General features: G+C 37.0%; 2 protein-coding genes across 3 annotated transcripts; one reads left to right on the plus strand and one right to left on the minus strand.

Moving 5' to 3' along the window:
* The first annotated feature begins 746 nt into the window (after positions 1-746).
* On the plus strand, positions 747-17,396 carry LOC113067077 (ras association domain-containing protein 8-like). Of its 2 annotated transcripts, XM_026239312.1 has the most exons (6): positions 747-1,043; positions 1,273-1,317; positions 9,868-10,071; positions 13,051-14,015; positions 15,114-15,258; positions 16,187-17,396. In XM_026239312.1, exons 3-6 carry the CDS (start codon positions 9,969-9,971, stop codon positions 16,306-16,308), a joined length of 1,335 nt encoding a protein of 444 aa, XP_026095097.1. In that variant the 5' UTR covers positions 747-1,043; positions 1,273-1,317; positions 9,868-9,968; the 3' UTR covers positions 16,309-17,396. The 2 variants fall into 2 exon arrangements, with proteins under 2 accessions (XP_026095097.1, XP_026095096.1); XM_026239311.1 differs by lacking the exon at positions 1,273-1,317.
* Positions 17,397-17,463: 67 nt separating this feature from the next.
* LOC113067078 (cytosolic 5'-nucleotidase 1B) lies at positions 17,464-19,570 on the minus strand. The gene is made up of 7 exons (XM_026239313.1): positions 19,427-19,570; positions 19,239-19,278; positions 19,002-19,124; positions 18,778-18,910; positions 18,190-18,312; positions 17,916-18,070; positions 17,464-17,817 (listed from the first exon to the last, which is right to left on the minus strand). The coding sequence occupies exons 2-7, from the start codon at positions 19,251-19,253 to the stop codon at positions 17,545-17,547; spliced, it is 822 nt and encodes a 273-aa protein (XP_026095098.1). The 5' UTR covers positions 19,254-19,278; positions 19,427-19,570; the 3' UTR covers positions 17,464-17,544.

The following is a 19,570-nucleotide window of genomic DNA, read 5'->3' on the forward strand; positions in this document are numbered from 1 at the left end:
TATATACATTCATACATATATATATATATATATATATATATATATATATATATATATATATATATATATATATGCATGCACACACACACACATACATAAACATATGTTAAATAATTATAGACTTTGAATAAATAATTTCCATTTTAATTTTACAAGATTCAATAAAAAAAGCTAAAGACACAAGGTGTCAGCATTTCCACGGGTTTCTAACTCAAGTTTAGTTTCAATAATGGCGTCAAACTGTTTTTGCTGTATTTAGATGGTTTGTGTTTTGAAGTTTTTTTTTTTCTTTTTCTTTTTTTTTATCCTTATTAAAGTTTTTTAAGCGTCATTACTCTGTAAATCATTATTAAACCCGCTTTGGAACCCCACGTGTTGCGTGTAACATTTCTCAGCGCTGACAGGATGTCCAAATCATAACCGTTTCTTGTTAAATAATAGTTTTTAAACAGAGACTAGTGGGGCTATTTTTAATTTAATGATTAATAATTTAAATTATTTAACTGACAGTCCTTATTGTGCAAATATATCCAATTAAAAAAAAAAGGTCCAGATTAATGCAGTTCGGTTCAATGGAGGCTTTGGTTTTCTGGGCCGTCGAGCGACCTCTTGAGGAAGAGAACGGTATTCACACAAGTCCCGCCTCCTGCGACGAGATGGGCCAATAGGAGCCTCACAAAGCGGTCTCTGATTGGACAGTTAAGAGATTGAGTGCGGGACTTCACAGAATACGGCGAGTAGATGAGACGGTCGTGTTTTCCACATAGTCTATATCGGATGGACTGACTGCAACACACAGTGGGAACACTTTTTTTCTGTGGGGCGGTGATACTTACGGATGAAATCCGCAAATTTTCTCAGTCTTTTGCGCTGTAAAAAAATACAAAGTATTACAACAGTTCGTTTATATTTAGCTTAATGCAGAGAAAACCCCTGAATATTACATTGTCCTTATAGTTTATTGCAACGTTACAAACTTTGGTCATCGTAACATCGACTCGGACAAAAAGTGGATCAATGTTTTTCTACATTTAATCGCAAAGGTAAGAATGTACAGATTTTTCATGCGGAAAACCGAATTATTAATTAATGTAACTTAAAAACAGCAGTTAGCCTATATTACGCATTCAGCAAGACAATCTGAAATATTTAGTTGCATGATTTAACTTTGTCTTCATTCTCAGATCTAACGTTTTAACGGAATAACAAAATCATTAATGTTTTATTTAACTTAAAAGAAAACAATATTAAAACAGGACGTTATTTTTTTAGTATTCTGTATGCAGACCATCATATCAATTGACATCAACACAAGATGTGAGTTTCTTAATCAAATCAAAATCTGAATCAAAAGTCACTGCTCCTTTTTTGTCCTCTAAATGTGGATGCAATTAATTTTTAACCAGTATATCAATATAGAGATGGTAGATTTGGGTTATTTTATTTGTAAAGTCTCTCAACTTTTATTATTTTCAGATTTTTGCAATACTATTTTTATTCAATTATTGATATTTGAAGGATCATTCTGCTTAAAAAAACATGAGTAGCCTATGTGTAAGTTTGACAATTTAAACTTTTATTTGATGCAGTATATGGTTACTACGAAACCCAGTTATTATCTAGCTATTAAAACATTATTTAATGCACTTTTAATTTGTGTATGGGATGTAGAATAGCTACACGTCATACAATGCAATAGATAATACTGGCTTTGGTGGTTCTAACAAAGATTATGGAGATTTACAATCATCTGGTTATATCTTATATCATGTAGGCTATTTACTGCAAAATACTATTCAATCAAAAAAAAAATGTCTTGAGTGCATTTTTGTATTGCCACAAAAGTATGCAAAATGCTTTAGCGTGGGAATGCATAAATACTTTACCAAAAGTGGTAAGATCATGAGAGATTATTAATAAACCACTTAGTCACATTGACACTTCATCCACTACACTCGTAACTCAGTTTTTGGCTGGTCCTTCAAAGCTTGCCTGCTGGTCACAACCATGGCAAAAGAACAAAGGCAGTATTATATCAAGCGAAACGTGCCATCCAGATGTTAGCGATTCTGCCAGTCTGCGTCCTAGCTGTGAGTTTGGAGGTAGGTTTTGGAGGAGACGTTTATTCTGAAGTGTATTAAAGCACCTCAGCTGAGACTTGGGACTCGACAAACTGAGATTTACAAGAGCGTAGTTAAAAACCACAGTAGGTAGACTGTTCTTGCCATCTAAAATCCTTAGAGAAGGACTTTGTTTAAAACCTGGCATGGTTTTATTCCCTTCATAGTTTTGAGGGAAGCGTTGTTTTCCTGTTGCCTTCCATGAAAGCTCCTCATTGTTTTTACTCTTACTGGCTAAATGTGCTAAACTACGTGAAAGAATCAAGCGTACAGTAGCAAAGTTCATCGCAGGACACCCAGGGGGTTTAGAAGCAAGATTTGGAGATTTAACTGTGAATTCACTCACTTTCTTCCAAAACCTCAGGTTATTGTTTTACTGGGGAGGGGAAGGAAGGTTTGTTTTCCTTCCTCCGTCGTCCCAGATGGAAGATTTGGTGAGGACACAGTTGTCCTCTGTGTTTGGCAGATGGTAGGTCTTTCGTTGTTCAGTTTGATGGTGTAGTGGTGTTGTTTGTTTACTCTGCGTTTGAGTTGCACCTTAACTTTCCCTCGGGAAGGAACACGATTCAAAACACAAGGTTTAAAATATATTCCAATTCTGCCATAGCTCATAAAAGAGAATACCAGGGAAAACAGTTCTTCTATAAAAAATAAAATAAAAAACAAAACATTTGAACTTTATTATCCAATCTTACCATGTTAAAAATAGCATTTCTTAGCCATTTAACTCAAGGACGATGACTACAAATGCAAGTCTTTGATTAGAGAACGTGAGGTTGTGGGCTAGAAACATCTTATCTCCTTCAGCGTTCAGCTGCGTGGAATGTGTAACCTCAATGCTATCAGTTTTCATGGTGTAAAATCAAGGCCCAAGTCTCCGGATAACCACCTGCATGCCTTCAAGGCACAACAAAGCATTAGTCACTAGCTAATCTTTTCAGTAACTTCACTATACAGTGGCCCTTAAAGTAAAAAAAAAAGAAGAAAACATTTTCTTTCATGAATTTTAATTGTTTGATTCAAAAACGAAACTTTTGTCATAATTTACTCACCCTCAAATCGTATTCAAACCTGTATGACTTTCATTTGTTTGTGAAACAGAACAGAAGATATTTTGAAGAATGTTTTAGCTGGGTTTTTTTGTCCATATTATGCAAGTCAACTGGACCCAAATCTCTCAAGCTCCAATAAGGATCAAAAGATGGCATGAAAGTAATACGGATGACTGTTTTGTAAGTTTTCGAAGTACAAAGCCTTGAGTCAAATGCACATTCCCTGTACAATGAAATTCTTACTTTGCTTTCCACTCTGAATGCCGCTAATAGAAAAACGAGAATAAAGTATTGATAAATAAGAAAAAGCAATTATACAAAAATACAAATGTAATAAAAAAGTTCAATAAAATAATAGTGCAGTGTTACAATACAATCTGTTTGAAGTAACACATTCACTTTCTGTGAAGAACAGATGGAAATGTAAAGCCCATAGTATACTTCAGTATTTTACGTGCACACTTGCTTATAATCTATACTGGATTTGATAGAGTGCGCGAATGTACAAGGTCGACACATGCGCTCTAGAAAAGTTAATCTTACTCCAGCTGTGCTATATTTCTCCAGAAATTATGACAGATGAAAATTTCTTTGTAGACTTTCAAACTAAAGTTGCTGCTATCTCACGACGGTAACTGTGTAAGATTCTCCTGACCAAATTTGCGTCATGCGCACTGTAGGCTGACCCTCGCATACTCGTAAAAACCGAAGTAGACTTTGCACTTAAGGCTTTAATCACTCTTGAATCAAAACATTGGTCAACCTCATACCTCAGCCCCCCATTTGGTCATTTGAGGTTTGACAGTACATTTCAATCTGTTCATTGTACGAAGTAATTGCGTCACTATTAAATCTGGATTAATTTCACACTTGTCTGTCTGTCTGTCTAAGTGTTTCTTGGAGTGTTTTTACTCTTGGAACAGTTTCAGCCCAGGCCTGCAACTGATTATGGGAGAGTGCATAAATGACTAGTAATTACATGTAGCATGGCAAGCTAGCGCAAGCATAAGCAGAATAAAAGGTTAATCCAAAATAGCTCAGCAATAGTAACAGCACACCATCATTACTCAGGAAATTAACTCTTTCTCTCTGGTTTTGGAGAGACCTCAAATCTTGATCTTTGTTGATCATTGATCCTATCTTTAATGACTTTGAGGTTTAGCCTCTACCAAGAGCTCACTTGATTCTTAACATCCAAAGGTAAGGTTTTGTCGGACATACGCTGTGTTAATTTCCCATTTGGAGGATGTTTTATTTTTTGTTGTCCTTTATTTCAGTTTTTATGCAGGTTTTGAATCTGTCAAATCTTGAGTTTTTCCTGAAGAATATGTAAGTGCCCATACAAAAACCTGCATCCAGACATTCCATCCAAAGTTTAAGCAATGATAACTTTTGAGTAGTTATAGATTTTGTTTGTCTTAGCAAGCACCACAAATTCTTATTTTAGCCACGGACAAAGCATAAGGAAGAAGTGTTTGCCAAATATTTTTAATAAGCAGGTTGAAATGAAATGTGTTGTTTATATTTACGCACAAAGTTGGACAAGGAAGACAGTTAAATTGGCGGGAAAACTTTGGGTACCTTACTTCATTGATTCCCGAGGGAAAATTCATAAGCCTGAATCAGAAGTATGAGCAATGGTAAGAGGATATTACTCAGCAGAGTACATTGAGATTAGCCTTAAAAACCTCACAAAATCACTGCTGCTGGAATTTATACCTCCTTCCTGCTTTCTGTCTGCAAACAACAACCTCTGTCACAGTTCATGGTGCAAGAGTTTCTTTCACTTAGTACTGATGGTCTGAATGCTACTAAAATATAGATAAAACATATAGAAACAAACTTGATAAATGGGTGTGCGTAATCTACTAACAACACAGTTACAATATGGGTTAAGACCTGCTTTTTGTTTGGGGGGGGGGGTGATCTGACTATTGCAAACCTTAGTAAATCACCTTGCATGACTTAAATACTCTCCTTCCATAAACTTTGCGTCTGACATGGAAACTCCTACAAATGCGTATGCAATAAGGTCAGAACAACTCTGATGCCTTACATTGCTAATTGTGTCTTTAGTAGATCCTGAAAGTAGTTTTTTAATGCCAAAACAAGGCTTGCATTAGTAAATCTGGCCCAAAGTTTTCAAGTGGAATGATGTCATCATGAGGAAGCCAGAAATGGCTTCAATAAATGGACAGTCAGTTCCCAAGTGCTTCACTGTGACATTCACAAATGGTGCTTGATTAACTTCTGCAGAGCTCGATTTAGACCAACTAAAGTGATCGCTTATGCTCATCATGATGTACAGATGATTGAATAGAGTCCTCATGGTGGGGCAGCAATCAAATTTAGCACAGGCTCTTCCTGATTAAGGCCTGAACAAAACCGTTCAAAATGCCAAATGTTGTACTTCTCAATATCCACGATTGACTCGGATGTGTCTTATGACCAGAGTTGGGTATACGTTACACAGAAACGCGTTTCTGTAAGCTAATTACTTTTCCTGGTAACGCAGTAAATTATATTTATGTTATTTGATAACAGTTACTAATGCCAATAAAATGATGTTACTTATTAGTGTTGCAAATGCAGTGTTAAAAATTATGAACTAAAAAATCATGTTTTGCAGGCAAGTATGCCCTTTAATAAATCACTGGACAATGTGAGCTAAAATGGCGACAAGTCCTACAAAATTTAGATGCAATGGAAGGTCGTATTTCAATTTGTATGAATCATATAGTTGCACTCAATATATTTTAGTCCGACATTATAGTTTGGGAAAGTTAAGTAAGTGAATGTGTACAAGTTTATGTCACATAATTATTGTCAATAATTTGGCAGCTTCCTTGACTGAATTTAAATACATTGTATGTTTTCCACCAACTGGCAACCCGGGGTGCTAAAATACATTCGGGTAAACTTGCAGTGGGTGGAGTCACACAGACCAAAACTAAAATAGATATTCTGACACAGAATGCACATTTTTAAAGCAGAATAACTGACTGTAGCATTGTTGTTCAGATAAACAACTATGTTAACTTGGCATGTTTCTTAAATATCTGCAAACATACCATGGTATTTCTATGTTATAAAGTCAAAAACTTGCATAGTGTACCTTTATATAACAAATGTTTTGATATTGCATTTTGTACAATGTCTGATTGGACAATCTTGGTTCCCTTGTATTTTTGGTTCACTCAGTCAAATATATATGTAGCAGATGTGAAGTCATCCGTTAACTGGGCTTCTTTGCCTCAGTGATCGCTCCTTCAAAAATGTCAGAATAGAGTCGGCTGCAGGCCACTTTTGCGCTAGTTGGAAAAAGGACACATAAAATGGCACCACAATGCATCTGACTATCAGCTACAGGGCTCCATCTGTTCTCAAAGACACTAAAGGGTAGTAAAAATGAAGGACAAAACACTTATCTGCTCACAGAAGGGCAAAATGGGGAGAAAATGAAATGCAGCATGTAAAAAAAAAAACATAATTCAGTGTTGAGTCAATGTTGTGTTACAATTCCAAAAGTGTGATTTTTTTTTTATTCATTTATTTCGTATAAATTTATGAGCCATTCTAAAATCTGATTTGAATGTCCTTGCGTTGGCAGCCTGGATTCTGAACGATTCCAAACCATATATAAATCAAAAATTAGAAATTTGGCAAGAACTCCACATCGACTCCAGTAGCTATTTGGTTTTGTTGTTATAAGCTCTCTTTTTTTTTCCATTTTGGCTCAGATAGAAGAGCTGTTATAGGGGTTCCACTGCACCATATGTCTCTGCACTAAACCAGAGATATTCAGTGTACTCCCTTATACAGGGTTGAAAAAAGCAAGTGAAAAGACACTTTTTCTCTTGGGTAATTCTGGGAAATAATGGCTTGACTGTTTAATGCAAAGTATTATTATATATTGTATTCAAACGAGATGGTTACTGTTGCAGAAATGGTAGAGGGTGACAATAACAACTTCAAGGTCATGGTTTGGAAACATGTCCTGATAAAGTAAAGTTAAAAAAAAAAAAACTGTAAGTTTCTTTGGATAAAAATGGATTCATTTTAAAGCTGTTTTTCAAGGTGAATCATGAATGAATTTGATCTGTGTAAGATTTCCAGATCAGCTTGTTAATTTTTTCATTTATTTTTAATTACCAAGGATCTTGAGCTAATTCTGTTGAAAAAATGTGAAAAATTATGTTTTAACAACTTGGTTTTTAGTCGCAAAGGGTTGTCCTTAGAGGACTGCACATTGTTTTTTATGGGTAATGCCTAATTTTGTGTGCTTGCAGATTTTATTAGCGCAGGACGGGTGTAGTATTTCATTCAGAGAGGAGATCTGTCTTGATGCTGTGGTCTTTGGCTGCTGCAGTGCATTACTTTTCCAGCACAGTGCCCTATACAGTCAGTAAATCATCCCTGTCCCTCCTCCGGAGCCAAACTCAAGGCTCTATAAACATAATGAACAGATGAAAAGAAGGGACTTGTTTTGATATCAGAACTTCTTCAAAGAAATAGAGGGAATGGACGAAAATAAAAATGCCCTGAATATACTAAAAAATAAAAGGAGACTATGGATAATCTTGTCATTGTTAGTATATGTTACCAACAACAACAAAATGTGTATAAAAATGTATAACAACATTTATACAGTGTATGAAAGCTGCATTAATAAGCTTTCCATTGATGTATGGTTTATTAGGATCGGACAATATTTGCCCGAGATACAACTATTTGAAAATTTGGAATCTGAGGGTACAAAAAAATCTAAATTATGAGAAAATCGCCTTTAAACTTGTCCAAATGAAGTTCTTAGCAATGCATATTACTAATCAAAAGTTAAGTTTTAATATATTTACAGTAAGAAATTTACAAAATATCTTAATGGAACATGATCTTTACTCAATATCTTAATGATTTTTGGCATAAAAGAAAAATCTTAAATTTTTTACCCATACAAATTTTTTTTTTTTTTTTTTTTTGACTATTGCTAAAAATATACCCCAGCGATTTAAGACTGGTTTTCTTGTCCAGGGTCACACACACACACACACACACACGCACACACACACACACACACACACACACACACACACATATATATTAATGAGAAACAAAACAGCAGCTGTATAGTCAAACACAAAGACAATCAATACAAATTTTTTCACAAAGTGACAACCAATTGAACTTGCCTGTGAATTTTATACGAAATATTGTATTCTTAATACTGTATATAAAACTGATACTGTCAATTTAACCATTAATTGATTATTAAATATTCATACATAACTGTTTGGGTAAAATGATGAAATGAGGTATATATAATTGATAATAAGAAAGGAAGTCGGATTGTGATATTTACAGTGAAACAGCAGGCTAAAAATTGAACTAGGAATGATGGGAAACAGACATAATTACCTTTTTTTTTTTTATTAAAGCAGGCTTTCTTAGTCCCTGGACTTGTAAATGGACTCAGACTTCTTTTTGGCTCTTATAAACTGCTAACATTCATGCGGAGAGCTCTGTATATTCTGGATGACTCCGCTGTCTTACTGAATTCTACTCGTTTCAAAAAGATGTTCTCATTTGTAAAGCTTGAAATATATTCAGTGACTTTGGACATTTATATTTTTGCTTTGGTTTATTATTGCACTTTCTTCAGTAAATCTGCAAGCAGACCTTATGCCAGTCTGAGACTCTTTTACATCACAGTATTTGTAACTTTCTCTTTGCTGAGCGAATAAACTGAGAGCTTATGAATTTTCTCAGCAAATCTGAAGATATGCTCAGGCGTGCATGGCTGCCAGCCCATCTTCCTAAAATTCTACCTGTTCAAGTGGGAGGAACATAATGTGAGGTCCAGCTGGTCTCACTGTAGCAGGACGTCTGCACTGCGGCCAACTGTTTTTCATGTCATCCTCCTCCTCTTCACACCTTCAGCACACCTCCACAAAAGACACTGATTCATAGATTCGTTTCTTGGAAAAAAGGCTATTTTTGGACCATGTGTAAGCTGTTGTTTCAAAGATACAGAATCATTTTTAGACAGCAGTATCTTGTTTCTTTGTTACATGCAATACAAAAGTTGATTGTTCAACTAGTCAGAGATCTGAGGAAGGAAACATGTCCATCTGGAAGCTCAGAGGTCTCCTGCTAATAGCACAACCATTTCCTTTTACAAAGCTTTCCTGATTAGGAAATGCTCTCATTATAACACTTGTCTTTGTTCCTAGACAGATGCATTTCAGATTATTGTAACGTTGATGGGTATTTGTTTAAGCTTTGTTCTCTCAGTTGAGAACAAAAAGACAAATCTTATGGGGAACAAATCATTTGCATTTACAGAAGAAAATAAATCAGCAACACAATAGTGTTAAAAGAATAGTTCACACCGAAATGGCCATTTTGTCATTATTTACTCACCTTCTTGTCATTCCAACTCAATTTGCTGTCCTTATTAAACATAAGAAAGCTCAGAAAATTACACCATAAGTGATCCATATGCCCGCTATATTTCAATCCCTCTGGCGCCTTAAAAATTGCTTTGTGTGATGAACAGACTTGCTAAATGAAATACCAGTCAATGATCAAATTAATCTCAGACGTCCACAATTTGTAGTATGAGAACATCTGCACAAGGCAGTGAGAAGTATATATCATTCCCAGGTGTTTCCTAACCCGTGTTTTGGTTTTTGCAGAGTTGCCGTGAGGGGATGACGGCTGTGCCGCAGGACCCCTAGAGCAGGACGGTATGACGTCACAGACCAGCAGCCCCAGACCCTCCAGAGTTTGACCCGGGATGGAGCTGAAGGTGTGGGTCGATGGAGTTCAGCGTGTGATCTGTGGGGTCACAGAGGCCACCACCTGCCAGGAAGTGGTCATCGCTCTGGCTCAAGCAATTGGTAGGGAGACTCTTATTATGAAGTAGCTCTTTTAATTCAGTCCTTCATATTAAAAAAAAAAAGTGTTGGAGAAGCTACTTTGCAATAGGTTAAGCTACAAAATTATTCATAGTAGTTCACGTAAGAAAGAAAACTCATTATTTACTCTCATGTTGTTTAAAACTAGTATGACTCGACAAATTAGACATTATCTAACTTAAACTCTACACTAAACAGAAATATTAAAACAAATATATCCTAACTGATATTTATGTATGGAAACCATGGTTATAAGTGGCAGTATTATCTAAATATTTGGGACTGTTTACACCTGGTCAATTCATGCGTTTTCTCAAATCGGATACCTAATATATATATAGTATATATCTTCCTTGGTCGATAACTTTTTCTGCTTGGCTGATGTGTTTAATGCTCAGACTTTTATTTTGATGGCGCTGAGAAAGGTATCGCCTTAGTGCACAGCATTCACATTCTCCCTCTTGTTCGCTGTCGTTGTTAACAGTTCTGTTTAAGACAGATAAAAGTCTAATGCAGACACACATTTTACAGATAAAATGTAGTTTTTTAAAATTATTAATATTTAAGAAATTAGAAATAATTTGACAATGGATTAAAAGAAATGTGTAAAACAAACATACATATACTTTATAGTATTTTTCCACAAATAAATAAATATTTAATAAAAAGACACTGTAACCAATGGGGACTCTGTATTCTGGGAGTTTTGTGTGCATTGGGAATCATATTTTTCAAATATAGTACATACAGCCCACTGAAAATGACATGAATACGACAGTGGGCAAATGCATACAGCACAGCATAATTTGAAATCACTAGTTTAAAGTTTAAAGAATTCAATTCACATGGACCGACCGTCACACAGAAAACACGTGATCAGGTTGGATAAAAATACACACTCCACAAGATCCCACCGCTGGATTTGATTGAGTTTGCAAGGTTTGTGAAATTAAATGTTCATCCTGCTTTCCAAGATATTGGCATTGGCTTTCAAAAAAACTATATCGGTTGACCACTACTAATATATCCAAGGACTAAATGCCCTCCGAAACACTTTAGAGACTTAGATTTACTGTAAAACCCATTACTCAAACCACTTCAGGAGGTGGTCTGAAATGCATTCCTGATGAAAGTGGACAAGTGTAAATGCATATGATTGCTGAAACCACATATGTAAATTTAACTCCTCCTAAAATGTAAAAAAAAAAAAAAATACAATAAAAGTGTGAGAGCAAGTTATTGGGTATATATCATGTTATAGTCAGATATGACAGCGCTAATGCAACACAGTAGCTGAGCAATGAGCATCTCTTCAGCAAGCCGACATGCAAACTGCCAGTGAAACAAAGTAAGTCGTTGACGCTCAACACACAATCGTCCTCATTAAAAGTAATGAGACTAAATTATTTTACGAGTGCTGATGCCACGCTCTTCAGTCTTTGATCTTGAAATTAGCTAATGATGAGTAAAATGCAGCACATATCTGTTGCTGTCGTTGGCGTGAACTCAACGTTAAATTTGCTTGTAGTGCGGGAAAACTTAAAACACAGCGCATAGACTTTTGGGAATACTATTTAGTCCCTGTCCCAGAAGGCACACTTCATATAGACTTGTGGTCTTGCAGATTTTCAATGACTACCACATGCTCGAAAGGGGGTCCCATTTGTCATTTTAGGTCTGGCCCACGAGCGCCCCTTTGCAACCACTATGCACCTTTGATGCACACTTCTGCTGAGCAGACCTCTACCCAAGAGTCAGAGAGGCATTAGGTCAATAAAGTGTGAATTTAGGACTGACATTTAATTATGGCTCAAATGCATAGGTAGTTCACTGAACAAACTGATCCACCAAAATGTATCAGGCTTCCCAACACACAAGGACTAACACAATATGACAAAAACATTCATGGACAATTCTGTCATGCTATTCTGTCATGCTTTTTCTGTCAAAAGCTCTTAACTGGAAAATAGCTTAAACTACAAAAAAATAAAAAATAACGGTATGGTTTGGAAGATTTAAATCATGGAAGCTATAGTTGCTAACACAGATGTGCCATAAATTCGGAGTAATGTTGAAACCATCTGGCATCCAGGTTGATTGAGTAATCATCATCCCTTTCATAATTGAAAAGAAGATTAAGTATCAGAGAGTTTGTACTGACTTTCCAAGTTTAACAGGCATATTTTAAGGAGTTTCAAGGAGATGGTCAACAAAACTGATTTCAGTTAATTACATCACCAGTGGGACCCAAAGCAATTTGTTTTTGATTCAAACCTCTTTTGGTTGACGTCACCGTTTGATTCTATTTTCAGCTGCACTCAGACTAGTATAATCTCAAACCCCCCTCTCGTATGAGGGAGAAACGTGCTGGCACAACCAAAGTGCCCACTGACATGGAAAATCTGACTCATTCTACTGAAAGAAAGAACAAACTCTTAAGAACACCTCCATTTTCTTTCACAGTTTTGGGAGTAATCTGTATGTTTTACAGAGGGAAGAATCACAGTTCACTCTTTCAAATGTGTATCTTCAAATGAAGTTCACTAATCAGATGAAGAAGAATTATTTGGTCATTTTGCCCTAAAGCAAATATGGTAGTGGAAAAGGACAGGAAATGATGGGCGGAAGAGGGTGGAACGAGATTGGAAAAAACATCCTTAATATAATTGTGTATTCACATAACAATGATATAAGTCAGAACATGACAGATTTAAACAAGAATTACACTATTTTTTTTTTTTTTTCATTAAAAACTTTTTAAAGTAATACTACGCTTGGGAAGTATGTACACTAATATGAGATTGTAAATAAGACTGTTTTGATTTACAAAGAGCGGTTGCTTTAGCATGATGCTAAGCATGAAGTCAATTGTGCTACATAACAGAGAACACATTTAATATCTATGTCTCCGGTCTTATTGATAGTCTTATTCAGCACTGTAATCCTTATTCTTTTCAATAGGTCGCACAGGACGCTATACACTGATTGAAAAATGGAGGGACACCGAGCGACATCTCGTTCCTCACGAGAGTCCGGTGGCCTCACTGAACACTTGGGGGCAGTATGCAGGCGACGTGCAGTTTATCCTACACCGCACAGGTCCATCTCTCAATGAGTACCCCTCAACCGAAGGTCTGAATTCTCGAGGCCCAGAGCGTGGCTTGCATCGGCAGAGCCTTCCGTTGATGGCCAAGCTCCGAGCTCCGGGTGATCGGTCCTTCTGTCGGCGTGAACCACGCCGCAAATCTCTGACCTACACCGGTGCGCCCCGCAGTCTGAGGGACATCCTTAGTGGAGGAAGGCTCGGTGACACCAGTGCCAGACAACGAGAGGTTTTAGTAAAAAGTCCCCACAATTCGCCGTCACTCTCCCCCCGGGTATCAGCCCAAAGAATGGAGGACCTTACCCAACTGGTGAGACTGCAGAGGGAGACACTTTCGTTTCTAGACAGCAGGATGGAGGCGTATGAGGCAGAGCTCCGAATGATGACTGAGAAAAGAGTTGGACTCGAGGACGATGAATTGTATGTGAAGATGATGGAGGAAGTTTCAAGGTTGGAAAAGCAGGTGCGAAGGAACAAGGTAGACATCGAGGAAGAAGAATTCTGGGCATCCGAGCTGGAGATTGAGCGGGAGAGCGAGAGGCAGCTGCAGGAGCACCTCCAGGAGTTGAGCAGTCGGGTGCGCGGCTGTGAGGCGGATCTGGAACAGCGGCTGATGTCTCTGCACGGCGTAGAGGCAGGCATAGAGGCTCAAAAGCAGCATAAGGAGATCAGAGACAGCCAGCAGGCCAGTGAGGGGGAAGTGAAGGCTAGACTTCAGAGAGTGAAATCAGAGCTCAAGGCTCAGGCTCAACACACGACCCAGCTTGAAAACAGCTCAAGAGCATTGGAGCGCTCGCTGGCTGAGTCATGCAAGAGACGGCAGGTACGTTAAGGTTCACAAACAGAAACCTGAGTAATCAATATGGTGTTGTGCCACTGATTATTACTAAAATGATTCCTTTTCACCAGTATACAGAGTTTATAGAAGAGTATCAACCCCTTTAAAAGAATCACATTTTGTTGCTTTGCAGCCTGAAATGAAGACAGTCTAACCAAAAAGTTTGGTCTAATTTGCAATCTGGATGAGTGGATGCTAATGTAATTGCCGAAAGTCACTGGATTATGGCCAGTCGGAGTTGAGAGATTTCACATAAAATCGAAGTGATAGTCCCAGACTCAGATATTTTAGTTTCAGACAATAATTCCATCCTGCTCAAGGATATTAATTTTGTTTTATATTTTAAACCAATTTCTTATGTTAATAATTCGCTATTGTCATAAATATTTTAGTCTATGATAAACAGTTTTTCTTCTGTATCCAGTCGGCAAGTGAAGGATACCAGGTTGTTTTAAAATCTGTACTGATATAAAAGTTGTGTAGTGTATTTCTGTCTTAAGTTTGATGCCAAGACATGTTAACATGCCGATTAGCTAATGACACCACAAGAACGTACGATCATTAGTCCTTCATTAGTGACTAGCTTAAGCTGTGATGTCAAAGGCAGCAGGGAACATTTCCATTTCATGCTTGTGAGAGCCATCCAAAAATATCTGCATCTGCTAGCAGTGACTAACTGGACCAGGCCAACCAGCCAAACCTTGACTTTTGGTTTCCCCCTCAAGTCTTCTTAAGCAGTTAAACCAGCAAAACGTTGATGCAGGTTGACTTGCCTCAACAAATGGTGAGCATCATGGCTGGCTAAGGTACACCAACTGGACCAGTACCAAACTGGCACTAACTAGCAATGAAATTCATGCTAGGTTTTTAGCAGAGGTGTATCTAAAACATTTTTCAATTCTTGTGATTGCAGTAAATGCAAAAATGACGCATGTGTTTGGAATCATGAGCTAATTTTGTGAAAGTACATTGGAGCATTGTTCCTGTTTATATCCCGTTGTTCGTGCATTGCTGCAGGCTGAATGCCAGTTGCAGTGCTACACAAACATTTCATTAGCACCTTCTCCACCCTCTTTCCGCCAGGCGAGTCAGTACGAACTGGAACAGCTTACCAAAGAGTTGAGGCAGGTAAACCTACAGCAGTTCATTCAACAAACAGGCACCAAAGTCACGGTTCTGCCCGTGGAGCCCAGTGATGAGGACTCCAGCAACACAACAGATGATAAAGGTATTGTTTTTTTATTGCCAATATATCTAAAGCCCCATGGTTATGCTCCACACAGTATGAATACTGTTAGGACTCAACATGAATGAAGACAAGACCTCAACCATAATGAGTAACAAGCCCATTTTACAAGGTTCATTAATAGCCAGACCACATCTGGGTTTAATTTAGTGCAGTGCCAAGTAACTTTTCACTTCCACATCAAGTCCATGTTGGACAGTCTTCTCCTGTAAAATACATAAGGCTGAGGGTGATTCAGAAACACTGCAGTTTTGGTGTGCTCCTTCTTCGTCAGTGCCGTGAAAGATTATAGTTGCAGCAGTTGACTCATGCACTCTGTCGAGTGTAGAAATCTGCTGTTTCTTTCTGACTTTACTGACGTCAAGCCTGGAAGAAAAATAACATTGCAGTTGCAAGCCTTCCGTTTGTAGACCACCTTGTGGTTAGAGTTGGTATTGTACGTGTTATTCCTGCAATCATTACCAAACAGTTTAATATACTAAGGCTTGGCTAATTGGTTAATTAAAAGTCTAATATGAATATTACCATACAACATACTGAATCCAGCCTGTAGCTAATAAAATGAGTGAAAACCACAGATGATATTATTGCCAGCTCAGTCATCACACTGGAAATAAGTTTGCATTGCGGGATACAGCAGTGTGCTCTGTTGTATTTGCATATTCTGTGCATTGTATCCATACTATACACCACAGAAATAGTAGTATGGTGGTGTGATATTCAAAACAAGCAACCATTATTGGAATAAAGCAAAGATCTTTGGAAATATTTGGTCAAGATTGCACTAATTTTGTTTGCATTCTTGAGTTCCTCTTAGCACAAACTGTAGTTAAAATGATCTTTACAATCCCAAGCACAATCCAGTGTGAGACAAAGCTCTTAAATTTAATTGTTTTCTTTTCTTTCCCAGACTTTGCTGCATTAACTGGCTCACTGAAACGACCGGGCGCATCTCATCCAGTGGCTGGCAGCATCCATGGACTCCACAGTCCAGTCTCCTCAGGTTTGAATCCTGAGGGCATCTACGTTTGAGGAGCATAAATCACTTCAGTAGATGCAAATCAGATTTTTAAAAACCTCTCCTTATATGTTTTAGACTGAGTTGATTTGATTTGTTGCACAATTAAGGAGAACTTCAGTGGTATAATGAAGACCTCTCAAGCGGTTTTTCCAATTCTGTCATAATACTTGATCTTGATCACAAAGAGCTGCATACCATTTCAAATACAAACAATAAGTATGCTGGTTTTCATATTTGTAGTGTCTACTGTTAGAAAGTGATACCTGTAACCTCGTCACATACAACAAAAAACTAGGCGATGAAGGATGAATTACTTTGGAAGCATAAATATATTTTTGTATTCTTATTTTAGTCTCTAAAAACATTTGTATGAATGTGCCACTTTCAAGCTGACCGGTGATATTTAGTTGTTTTTTATTGTTTTTTTCATACTATGGCTTGTGTTATCCGTTTATGTAAGTGTTTTTACTACGTTGAGCCAAAGACGATCTCCTTTTTCAGTTGCAATATATTACTGCATGACCGCAAAATATCGTACTACTCCTTGCTATAATTTAGCTAATGTCTTCATAGTTGAAATATGCATAATAACTGATACTGACAAATACAAAAGTGTTAGTGCTTGAAAATGTACTTTTAATCTTAAAGGGATACTGGGACAGTTCACCCAAAATTAAACATTATTTCTTTTTTTAGTATCTCACTGTATTGAGATAAAATTGGGTGAACTGTACCTTAGATGTTAGTATATATTTGTCTGTTTCAATATATTATATCACAGCTATTTAGCTGAAAATAGTGCCTTACTGAAATTCAACCCAAGCCATGTTAGTATCAGACTCTGTGAATTAAATTTCAGTATTTTCAGTGTATGTATAAAATATATTATGATGTTTTGTGTTCAGATTTGCTCATATGGTGTCTTGTACATATGGCTGCATTCAATTTCAGTAGATTTTGGGGGTATTTAAACTTTTTTTATTTGATTCCTACAGTCAGCATGTACTATAATTTTTGTAAACATAGAAAAGCTTCATATAAACCCCTAGAAAGTCTGTATGTAGTACTGTGAATCACTATTAAACCCAAATCACCCCTATATGAATGCTTCTTATTTTACAACATAACCCTTTTGAATAATGCATGCAAAGTCAAGTGTAACAGCAAAGGAACAGAAATGGCACCTGAATGAAATGAAAGGTAAGCCACACTTGTGTTGTAAGCCACAAGCTTAGTGTTACGAACTCTCAGGATTGTGTGGCCAAGTCCCTCATGTTGTGAAGGCCACAATCCCAGAGTATGTGGGGTTTAACTACAGCTAGTATGGGGCTGCAGGGAGCTCCAGCCAGACAAAACGCCTCGTCCACATCCAGACCCCATCCCCGGAGAGTTTTCAGGGCAGACGCACAGACGTTCGTAGAGCCCCATGCTGTTAAAACACAAATGCAGAGAGGGCTGTTCTCTCGCCCAAACCTCCTCCTCATCTGACCGATCAGAACGGCAAACTCCTTCATGCAGATCTGGCAACATAAGACTAGGTTAATATGACAAATGAAACTTAAAAGCGGTACTAGGGCTAATAAAGATGATTGCATAAATACAAATATTTCATGATTACCTTTGCTGCTTTGAAGGTCTCTATTTGGGTTTCACTGAATCCAAAATCTGAAAGACTATCAAGTGAATCCTCAGTGAAACCGATAGAATCACCTGAGATAATGACCTTGAGGACGTGATCATCACACTGATCGTACAGCAAAGCAGCTGGAATTCCTAAATGCAACAAAATGGGCCAACTTTAATATGTATTAATGCAAGTATTTGATGAAAAAACAAACAAACAATGCATAAAAATAAGTATTATTTCAAAACTGAACTGTTAAACTTTGTACCTGTATGCAGAGCTTCACAGACATCATCCCTGTCAGTAGAGAGGAACAGCTTAACTTTGTTTGACTGAAGAGTATTTATGAGTTCTTCCTTTTTGCAAAAGAAAAATTTGCCTATTTCTAGACCTGGTGATAAAAAAAATGCAATATAAGATTTGGATAATTGCATAAAACAAATAATTAAAATAGTAAATAAAAAATAAGTCATTTTTTAAGTATTAAAGTCACAAAACCTATGTTTTTTATTATTATTATTATTACTATTATTATTATTATTATTATTATTTAAATCATTGTGAGACATCCAAGATATTTTTTTATAAATTATTACCGAACTATAAAAGTAGCATGACATTTTTTTACATTCATTACATATATCACCTGCCATAAAATGGTGATTCTGATGATTTGGTTAATAAAACAAAGTCAAAACTGTATTACAAAACATTAAATACAAAACCTTTTAAAACAATTTTGGGAGCACCTCCATTAAATGACCACTTTGTGAATAAAAAAAAAAGTTATAGTTCATATTTTTATAATTATATATAATCTATAAAGTGCCATATTAAAAATGTCAAGTGAACTTACCATAATACTTCACACTCTCAACTATCTTCATTTTGATTTCTTCAGAGCACTCCTTTGCGATGAGGATCACTTCAAAAAGCAAAGACTCGGTCTCTTTCTGTTCCACAAGTCTCTCGTTCACTATTTGCACTGCCTACATTCACAGCAAGCATTAGGAAATCATAAACAAAACAAAAAAACCTCCCCAGAAATATAATAACATTTAATAACCAGACCTGTCCTACCTTAATAAAAGTGACTGCTCTTCCTTTGGGTAGTGCATCATCTGTGTTTGTGGACGCGGACATCGAGTCCAAGTCAAACAGGTCATTATACTGCAGCGCTATTATAAGAGGACCGGTGCAATTCTGAACAAACAAATGAGCTGCAGTTATAAATGAGCGTAAATCGCACGTCATTACGTGTCTTTAGTTACTGGAGAGAAGTTAACACGCAGACAGAGTAGTAACTTTTGACTTCACCTTTTCATCGTCCATACTCTTCAAAATATCCGTCCTTTACCTGCATAAACAGACGCGGAAGTGAAGAAAACGTGGCGAGCGGTTACTTAAACGAGCACAGACCAAAACTGCGTGTAGTTTTGCACGATATTGACACTCCTAAAAAACATATATGATGTAATATAATAATGAAACTTGAGTAACTTTACCTATATACTTCCCGCCTGCTTCAAGCTACATTGTGTACACAGTGACAGTGTGCAAACCAAGTGCACTATTATTAGTAGCCTACTGCTGTCATTCACTTTCATTGTAATCCGCCGCCACCCTGCGCCCTGGAGCGGCACATCAGA

Source organism: Carassius auratus, chromosome 50 (assembly GCF_003368295.1).
Source record: "Carassius auratus strain Wakin chromosome 50, ASM336829v1, whole genome shotgun sequence".
NCBI classification, from domain to species: Eukaryota; Metazoa; Chordata; class Actinopteri; order Cypriniformes; family Cyprinidae; genus Carassius; species Carassius auratus.

What these genes read in the sequence shown, in the direction of transcription:
- LOC113067077 (XM_026239312.1), top strand. Translation starts at nt 9,969, where the DNA reads ATGGAGCTGAAGGTGTGGGTCGATGGAGTTCAGCGTGTGATCTGTGGG. An exon ending in AGTCATGCAAGAGACGGCAG is followed by an intron (nt 14,016 to 15,113) that starts GTACGTTAAGGT and finishes TCTTTCCGCCAG; the next exon opens with GCGAGTCAGTACGAACTGGA. An exon ending in CAACACAACAGATGATAAAG is followed by an intron (nt 15,259 to 16,186) that starts GTATTGTTTTTT and finishes TTTCTTTCCCAG; the next exon opens with ACTTTGCTGCATTAACTGGC.
- LOC113067078 (XM_026239313.1), bottom strand. An exon ending in TGAGAGTGTGAAGTATTATG is followed by an intron (nt 18,313 to 18,777) that starts GTAAGTTCACTT and finishes TTTTATCACCAG; the next exon opens with GTCTAGAAATAGGCAAATTT. An exon ending in CTGTGAAGCTCTGCATACAG is followed by an intron (nt 18,071 to 18,189) that starts GTACAAAGTTTA and finishes TGTTGCATTTAG; the next exon opens with GAATTCCAGCTGCTTTGCTG.